The following is a 10,264-nucleotide window of genomic DNA, read 5'->3' as shown; positions in this document are numbered from 1 at the left end:
CCAATTGTCAACTAATTTTCAATGAAATTCGTATATTTTTTTTCCGACTTTCAAGGACTTTTTACCTAGTTAGGTACCCATAACAAATTACAGCCTTCTACTAACCTTTCTACGACCAGGCATACATGACGGAACTAGGTATAAGGGTTACTTGTTTACTAAGTAAGTACTAAGTCTTACTACAAATAAGTATATTTTTCACATATTTTAACTCTACTACTACATACATATATGTATATGTATTTGTTAGGTCCATACGTACTACTTATAACACGTCTCTATCCTTTACAGGGCAAAAAGAGTAAACCGTAGTGAAAAGATTGAAAGTTCACGAAATGAGATTCATAAAGTGATGAGCACCGCTTATATGGAGAATACCAAGTATGTATCATTTTTACTTATTCGAAATCGAAGTTACCGGTAAAAACGGGATATCATTGGCAATTCACAAAACAAATAAATGGGGTCATTATGGAGATCCGATCCTCAGGTCACGTAGCAGATCTTTCCATTAGACATAGCAATCGTTATCATTGAACTTTTAATTATGCATTTCTAATATAACTGTTATCACTTGGCTTACTGTCTTCTACGTAAACATGAAAAGCAAAAGAGACAAGACACAAACTTTTCTTGATCTTTATAGTTTAAACTTTGAGCTTACTGAATAAGTAAATGATGGTAGCATATTTCTATTGATAATTACGCGTATCAATGGGTTGTGTGGTTCCTAGCACATTAGAATCATACATAGACGGAAGTAAGAAGTACACATGTAGGGATTACCTATATTGTGATTAAGCTTACTTCGAACGATGTAACGACTTACATACCTACGGTTCGAACTTATTTCGATGCAAACTCAATCTGTAGATATATTAAGATGATGCTACCCCAGCATTTAAAATGTTACCTGGGTACTTACAGAATAGATTCGTTGCTCAATCCAGATTCAAAAATCAGCATCTTTAAAGGCATACCCCGAGCTCCTCATCAAGACTCAACCGGGACCATGTCCCGACTGTCTGGCCGCGGTTTTATTCAGATATCTACTAAGTGGTAGGCAGCTGTAATTTGGTATGGGTATATGGCCAAAGGTAGAACAAAAAGTCTTAAAAATTATAACTTTTTAGGGCAGCAATATACCCATATAACTAGGGGTAATTATGTTTTCTCCACTAACCGTCGTGTAGGGTATCGTAGAATAGGAATTTTAAAAATATTGAGGTCGAGAACACCATTTCTCGATTTAGCGATCCATTTATAAAATATTTGGTTTAAAATTCATGTTTTTGTTGGAGGTTTTTGTATCTGCTCAACGGTTATACTCGAAGTATTATATGGGCTAGTGAAAAAAAAAATACAGCAGTAGGAGGTATAACATAGTGTGAACTCAAAGTTGGCATTCACAACTACGGAACCGCCTACAATGCGCATTGCCCAACACGCACTTGGCCGGTTTATTTTCCCTAGCATACTTACTTACTTCAAACTTGAATCAAAGGCGTCGGTGGTCGAGTGATGCGCATGGAGGTTTCACGGGTTAAAACAAATCATACCTACCTAGTTATGTAAGTATCAATAATTTACGTTTTTCTGAGTTACGTATATGCCTTATTTTATATTATATGCAGATAGCATAACTAGCCGATGCTCTTACGGTGAAGGTAAACATCGTTAGGAAACTTGCACATTCAGGCAACTTCATTCATTTTTTAATGACATTGAAGCTCCGCGAGACACAGAAGCAGATTATCGACACTGATGATGTAAATATGCAACGATAATTTTTCAGTTTCGAGCCAAGTTCCAAGAGTAAGAGCCAAGTTCCGGCGACGTTCCTAGTACAGCCCTGGTGTATATCGGGAATATGAGGGTAGACCTTCAAATGAACAAATCATCTCAGTCAGTGAGGAAGGTATTTCCTGTTTTGTTAAATGCCGTTTAGTAAATAAGTGGCACACATATATTGGAAAATTAGGGGTAGATCATTAATTAATGGTTTCCAATATCCAAGGATTGGGTACATAATATTCTTATTTATCATATCTCATGTAAACGATCCACAGTTAATCAACTTGAGTACCTATTCATCAAACGGAGAGATACACATAAGGGCACCGGCGGGTAGATGAAAAACAGGAAATATCTAACTAACCACACATCCGCATAAAATGGACAGTGGTGTAGGTAAGGTTCGACCCACCGTGTGAGTGCAGGTCCTAGAAAATGAAATGATCTGATTATCGTCGGATGTTGTTTACTACCCGACATCACGCCTGTTGATAAAACAAACGATGTTATTTGCTTTGGCCACAGTCGAACGTCGCGTGGCTACGAGTGAGCGGGTCGCTTGGACGTTTGAAGTGCCGGTATCGTGCCTCCGTGTTCAATTAGAGTTGACGGTACCAACCAACATGGAACTCAATTTCATAACAACGTTGATAAAACATGACGTGAACCATAACGTTAAAGAGTGCTTTAAAACCAACAAACCTTTTGGTAAGTGTTGATTTTATTTTCATGTTTTGTTGAGTATGGTTTTAGAGAATGTTTTCAAGAGGGTGCCACAGGTTCTAAATTACAACTTAAATGAAACATAATATTCTTACCTATAAAACTCTTGCACTACGGAGTAACTGACAAACATAACTTACAGCCAAACCTCTAAAGGAAGCTGCCCGTTAGTGTCACTTGTTCCATGGGACTATTGGGACGAAATCATCTCACTTGTCCCATTGGGTCTAGCGGATGAGACCGAGCCAACACTCACGAAAAGATTCCTATTGGCGTGAGGTTCATTTGATTATTTGTTCTTCTGCGCTGATAATTTTACAACATACTTTCGTTTCGGTAGTCTCTGCCTACCCCTCCGGGAAAGAGGCGTGATTTTATGTATGTATGTACTTTAGTTTTCATGTGTAAATGAAAACCGCCAAATTAGTAAAATCAAATTAGCTAGAGTTATATATACTTTTTTGATAGCAAAATGAATACTTATCTATAAGTTGTATCATGGTATAAGCTGCACTAGATGAACATGCCTAATCCCTTAGTCGCCTTTTCGCCTTTTACGACATGAAAGATCATCTGTTATTGCCCATTTTTTTGATAAACTAAATTTGTTTGATTTGTTGTTGGTCTTCCAAATCTTATATATAAAATTCTCGTGTCACAATGTTTGTCTCCGTACTCCTCCGAAACGGCTTTACCGATTTTAACCAAATTTTGCATGCATATTCAGTAGGTCTGAGAATCGGCTAACATCTATTTTTCATACCCCTAAGTGTTAAGGGTTGTCCACCCTTAACATTTTTTTTAACTAGAAATTACCTACTTAAAAAATATTTATATGGCAAAACCACGTTTGCCGGGACAGTTAGTAAATAAATAAATCTCTTTCTCATGGATGTCGCCTTATTCTATAATTAAGTTCCGGCAACCACACTCTATAACCTGCCTATGTATAGGTTTAAGATCTCGGAAACTTATAGGTAGGTATCCTATCCTAATCACACTTGCAAAATTTATTGATAAAGTTCGTCGAACTCTAGTTTGTGTTTAATTGAATTGTGTTTGTTCACATTATCTCCTATTCAAAATTACCTAATTATTGTCTGTTGTGGACTTACGTGACTTGCAACATTAGTCAGTCATGTACTTATAATTAAAGCTCACAAGTAATTGAACTAATAAGATCTGAATAAATGTTTTATTTCATTCAAAGCAAAAACATAAACGTAACCAGCAAAACATAATGAATATCGTCTACCCTTTTAAGTGAGTTTAGATGTCTGAAAAAATCTTATCCTATCTGAAAATGCAGTTCTTAATTTTTAGAACTCATAGAAAAGTTATTAGGTGTTCAGTATTGGAAGTCACTCTGTGTGTTGTTAACTTTGTGTGTTGGTACTTAATTTCTACAGACCTATGGGTCGTTGCATTATTAATTACGGGTTGATATTTTGTGCAGCTATACTCAAGTTACTTTTCTACCCTTCTGGGAATGAAACGTGAGAAACTTTTTGAACTATATCTTAAAACTTATTCTTGTTTCAGTAAGCAGAAAAGAAGAAGTAATGGCGATAAAAAATAAATTTCCTACAAAAATACCGGTGAGATCCTGAAGTCATGATTTTTTTCTAAATTAAATTAAATTATCAACAAATAGGCTTTTTCTAAAAATTAGCTTAAGTTATTATAAAAATATAATTTTCAGTTAATCGTCGAAAGATATCATAAAGAAAGATGTTTACCCATCTTGGACAAATCAAAATTCTTAGTGCCTGAAGATATCACTATGTCGCAGTTCCTAGTCATAATAAGAAACAGGATAAGAATCAAACCAAACCAGGTAAATAAGATACGAGATACTTACATATGCGCCTTTAATTAAAGTAATTAGCTTAAATTTCATAGTGATAAAAATAACTGTAAACAAAATGTTTTAAAAAAGATTCAAATATACATATTTTTAACTGGTGTTCTCGAATGTATTGTCAGTGGAAGGCTTCAGAGCTTGGAGTCAGATAAATACTACATGTACTTAAAAGAAACTTTCTATGCTGTGAAAAGATTTGATTCTGAAACAAGCCACCTTTGGAGTTTTTTGAATATACCTCTACTTACATTTTTTGCAAATTCTTTTGGAGATAAACTTACAGAGGGGCTTTTGAAAAGTTGACCTAATTCATTTTCAAATTCCAAACAAAACTAGTTCAGAAATTGCTGGTGATAAAATTTAGTTGGTCACTTTCAGACATAAAAAATCATATTTTTTAAATATTTTCTTATTCGTTTTCTTTTTGATATCAGGCCCTGTATCTGATAATCAACAATAGATCAATGCTGAGCATGAGTCTTACGATGGCGCAGGCGTATGAAAATTACGGAGACGAAGACGGATTTCTGTACATCACGTATGCGTCCCAAGAAGTATTCGGATACAAAGATGGTAAGAGTAAAATTCGTAAGGCACTCAAAGAGTTCCTACATTATGTATTTGTAACAAAGCATCGAGCGGCTTTTTCGTAATGCAAGCATCTGTTTGTATTCTAAGACATAAATAAACACGACAAATGACAAATTTAGCGTAAGTATAGCTTATATAAAAATTTCTACTAGGCTAATATCCTTAAAAATAGAAAATAAATTTATTCAATTTGTTACAGATATGGAAGAATCGGAAAATGAAGCAGAAGCAATTAGACATAGGTTTCCAAACAAAGTTCCGGTAAGATGAAGATATGTTTAAAAAGAACCATTATTTTGTTTGTTTCGTTCCGCAAACGTATGTATTCGTTTCTGTTTATTTTCACTCACAGTTGTACGTGCAAAGATTTGTGCGTGAACGAGAAGTGCCAGCCTTGAACAGAAAGAAGTATCTAGTGCCACAAGAGCTCACAATGTCACAGTTTCTGTTCATCATTCGAACAAAGATGAAACTCAGAGATACACAGGTACATGAATTGATTATTGTAATACTGAATCATACAAAAGACAACAACAGAATACTGAGGAAAATTTTGTTTAAATTGAAATGCTAGATAAGTATTATTAAAATTAACAGAAACTAGATGTCTAAAGTGACCTACAGCGTGAAGGAAATATTAGAATTGTATTTTTGAAAATATAAGACCTCCGATGTTACGAAGCTCTTTAATTTGCAATTTTAGATCAAACGTTGACTTAAGTACAAAGCAATAATAATTGTTGTACCTATAGTGACACTACTGACCTCAAAATATGCATTCGAGATAAATAGGTACGATCCGCTTCAATGAAATGTTTATATTTTAATTAACGTAAATATGCCTTAATCTGACAAATTTAAAAATAAACTTATTAAAATGTTTTTTGGCAGCGTAGATATACCTCTCAGATATCCAATTAAATATCTTCTGTGTTATTGTTTATATTGGATTAAAATATTTTGTCATGGCCAACATTTCGATTCGGTTTTTGTTTTTTGGTATAATTTTTAACAATACCTACTATGCAATTATTGTCTGGAGAACACACACACAACTTTTCATCCCGGTAAAAAGTAATAACTACTCGTGAAATTTGCGGAATACCTGTAAGTATTCTATAGTAGGTGCGCGTGTATCTACACTAATATTATAAAGAGGAAAACTTTGTTTGTTTGGTTGTAATGAATAGGCTCAAAAACTACTGGACCGATTTTAAAAATTCTTTCACCATTCGAAAGCTACATTATCCACGAGTAACATAGACTATTTTTATTTTAAAAAAATAGGGTTCCGTAATATATTTAGATTTTTCGGACACTAACTGAAAAAAATCAACCAAAAAGTTACTTATTTTGCGTACGCTGCCTAAACTACAAAAGATAGAACCATAAAATGTTTTAATTAATTGTAGATCTTATAAATATCTACAAAAAGTCCGCGACACACTATACCTATCTATGTCGAGTGAGGCACAACAACCACATTTTAATTTAAAAATCTTGAATTTTTTTTGGTCTACATTTAAACGCGTTTTTTTACTCATGCTATTAATCCTTATCAAAATAAATAATTTCATCAATAAGTACAGTTTATGTAGATAATATTTGGTCTTTGAATGATTAAAATTTGACGTTTGGTTTTGAAGTTGTGGTGAAATTAAAATATTACGATTTCTGCTGCACGGCCCGTTGCGAAGTGAGCAAGACTTAGTTAGCCGCTTTGCGGGCGGTCCTTAAGTTAGTTCTAATAGAGATATATTTAGTATCGGCTGTGCATCCGTGCGAAGCCGGGGCGGGTCGCTAGTGTTTAATATGTAGTGAGATATTTTGTATCTGATTGATAACTGAGGAAACTGACTAACATATTAACGCAAGATTCCAATCGATGGGTCTAAAGATTTGAAATTTGGTATGTAGGTACCTCTAGGTTCCATAGTCCAGGGGTGCACTTAGGTATTACCGATTTTTTAAATTTTTCTTTTTACACGGTCTACCTACACACTTCGAAAAAGAAAAACGCGAGCATACTCTAAGTTAAATAATTTGAATGTTTATTTTAGGCCTTGTACCTGATCGTGAACGACAGTGTGCTAGCAAGTCATAGCATGACGATGGAGCAGGCTTACCAACAGTTTAGATCTGAGGACGGCTACCTTCACATCACATATGCAGCACAGCAGGTGTTTGGATGAGCATTGTAAGTAATCATTTATTATATGTATAAGATGTGGGATTCTGTGCAACACAATGTTCAGATGAGCAATAACAAATGAAACTGAAACCATTTGCCTTCATATGATACTCCCACAGCTGTTACAAAAAAGGAATTGTAATCGTTAAAGTCAGTTTAATATAGTGTAAGCCGGCATTTGATTAAATCTTTGTAAATTTTAATTTCACTAGGATACAAGAGAAAATGAATTTCAATTAAGGTTACAATGTATTATTGTAATTTGATATATAAAGACGACGTTTCAGTAAAAGCGATAAAACACAGATATACTGACAGAGCCGCCAATAAATTGATTTATGTGTCTGTTATTTCAGATATGAAATATTATTCTTGTCGAGGAATAAACCACGCACAACATTATTGATTTATTGGCTATCAGGATACCAACGAAAGTGATAAAAAATTAAAATACTTAGTGATTAAAATAATGCATTTTTTATTATTAGGTGCGCAACTAAGTTCTCACTGTTTATCGATAGATGGCTCCAAAAGTGAAGTGAGGCCATTTTTACGCATCAAAGTGTCATGGTGTAAGCTTAGACGTTCAGTGAACAAAATCGTGATTCCATTGCGGCGTCATATTCTTTTATTTGAATGAATTTGTCCGATATTGTGCTGAAAAATAGTCATTTGCGGAAAGTGTTAGTTTTTCTTATTTGATTCAAAGAAAACAGCAGCTGAAGCACATCGAGAGCTCAAAAAGTTTACGGGAACGGAGTTATAGGTGAGACAACGTGTCATGACAACGTGCCATGACTGGTGAAAAAACTTTTGAAGACGCTGAATTGACGAAACTGCTCGACTAGGATGCATGTCAAACACTTGCATACGTTGGGAATGATGAAATTTAACTTTTAAGAAAAAACAGCAAGAACTTAGTTGCGCACCTAATATCTACCTCGAAATTGCCATATTAAATGACTATTAAGGATTTTTATTGATAAAATGGTGTAAGAAACTGCAAAGCACATAATAATAAGAATATATTTAAAAACAATATGTTAACAACAAATGGCCAATTATCAATGATTGATTACTGTTGATGAACTCTTTCAATTTATATCTATGTGTACGTACACATTTCTAACTGAAGGGGTGACTGACATTTAATAACGGATAATCGAAAGCTATATAATATATAAAATAGTTCGGTTGTATTATAATTAGTCATGTACCTAGATAGAAATTAAAATCTAAAACTTCTCAAAACCTAAACTTGCCAAAAATGTTACAAATTCTTAGATTTTTTTATTTAAGTTTTTGTATATAATTTGTTTAGTAGCTGTTCATTATTTACATAAAAATGCAAATAATGCAACACTTATTAAATCGACAATTGAAAGTAGCCTGTTTGTTGTAATGTAGAATAAAAATAGAAACAAATAAATATCGACAATTCCAATAGTTACTATGTTAAGTAGTTATTGCATCCACAAAAAAATGTAATACTGTATTATACATCTTTTTCATGAATGATTTTATTTATATTCAAGTGCAGAAATTAGTTCGTAGCTACTTAAATATATCAAATTACGCGTATCTGTTTACGGCATCCTGGCGAGTTGATCGACCTCCAGCAGACATATTTATATTTTTAAATACATTTTTTTATATGTGTTAAATTACATACAGAAGTAGAAATATTCAGGGGAAATTTTAGATGGTTTATTTGTTTGTGTAAATAAAAATGTAGGAAATGGCAAATAAATATATAAGTACGTTATTGATACCCGATATCAGCTCAATCCAGCGACGAGGGACCTTAATACATTTTATGAATTAAGGTCCGTCGTCGCGGGAGTGAATTTAACAATATTAAAATTTCTTAAAATCGTCTAGGTATTGGGCAAAGTCGGGACCAGTAGGTACTTAATAATCCATACTTAATGAGAATTAATTACATTTAACATAAAATACATACACCATTTAAATAAATACATTCCATTTTGCACTCGATTGTACATAAATCCATGCAGGAAGATTTTAATTAGATACCTACTTACCTACCTAGTATTCAAAATCTTCACCAGTAAACTGAACTATTTGGTTGGCATTAACTTTTGTCGATAGAATAATCTAGAAAACATAAAAACTCAATACGCCTGTTGTTTGGCCCAGTTAGCGTCGGAATATCGAGCGCGAACCTGTAATATTCCACGCAGCGCTCCTCACGCTATATTTATGTCATAATAATAAGTTTATCAAGGGTCGGTGCTGCACAAACATCCATAATGAGAAGCGAGGATATTTCTCTCAATAGATAACTTGAATTATGTCCTTTTCCAACGCTATCTCGGAGACCCCCAGTAGTTGTCGTCAAGCAGGCTGTACTTGCGTCAAAGACTTTCATTACTACGTTGATTTACATTCATTACTACTTATTGTAGAGATATTAACCTTTCTTAATAGTTTAACTGTTTTATTAAACTAATATTATCTTACACTCTATATTATTTCATTAAGCTCATTACGGGTTCAGATATTTTTTTCTTATAAACATTAATTAAATTTATTATTTATTTTGTGCAGGTACATATTCGGGCTGGTTTGGCATCACAACGGAAGTTCCTTTGATTGTCTGATGATTTGAAGACTGATAGTATTTCCATTTAATTTGTGATAACTGCGAGTAAGAATAGGGTAATTAAATTTTAAATGAGAACAAATGTTGTTTACTTCGGGTGAGGGGTTACTGAAATTTTATTTAATACAGTCAGGCCGAAGTTGTAAACTCTTTTGTTTTAACTGTACTTATTGTAATTTGGTGTAACAAAGTGTACTAAATAATTTGTTGGCTACGCCTTTCTGAGAATACATTCAGAATTGTTTTGTTATCGTCTTTGTATGTACAAACAAATACAAAGACGATAATAATTATTTGCTAATAATTAAGTATAATACATTGTAGTAACGTATTTTTAAATGTGCAATAGTAAGAACAAAATTAAAGCTGATCTCAATAAAACGGACATGTAATTAAACTCCGTAAGATGTATATAAGTGCTTTTAATATTTTTACTAATTTCTTAATAAATTATATATTTTATAAAATATTGTTT

The 10,264-nt window shown here is 33.3% G+C and overlaps 1 protein-coding gene across 1 annotated transcript; it reads left to right on the top strand.

Annotated features, from left to right (window-relative positions):
- The first annotated feature begins 330 nt into the window (after positions 1–330).
- LOC106131528 (uncharacterized) lies at positions 331–10,233 on the top strand. The gene is made up of 10 exons (XM_060950061.1): positions 331–381; positions 1,796–1,918; positions 2,320–2,502; positions 4,060–4,115; positions 4,220–4,354; positions 4,816–4,954; positions 5,172–5,233; positions 5,325–5,459; positions 7,033–7,169; positions 9,735–10,233. The coding sequence occupies exons 3-9, from the start codon at positions 2,418–2,420 to the stop codon at positions 7,162–7,164; spliced, it is 744 nt and encodes a 247-aa protein (XP_060806044.1). The 5' UTR covers positions 331–381; positions 1,796–1,918; positions 2,320–2,417; the 3' UTR covers positions 7,165–7,169; positions 9,735–10,233.
- The last annotated feature ends 31 nt before the right edge of the window (positions 10,234–10,264 follow it).

The sequence above is a fragment of the Amyelois transitella genome, chromosome 20 (genome assembly GCF_032362555.1).
Source record: "Amyelois transitella isolate CPQ chromosome 20, ilAmyTran1.1, whole genome shotgun sequence".
Lineage (NCBI taxonomy): Eukaryota > Metazoa > Arthropoda > Insecta > Lepidoptera > Pyralidae > Amyelois > Amyelois transitella.
Note: the sequence above shows the minus strand (reverse complement) of the source record. Positions and strands in the feature narration are given on the sequence as shown.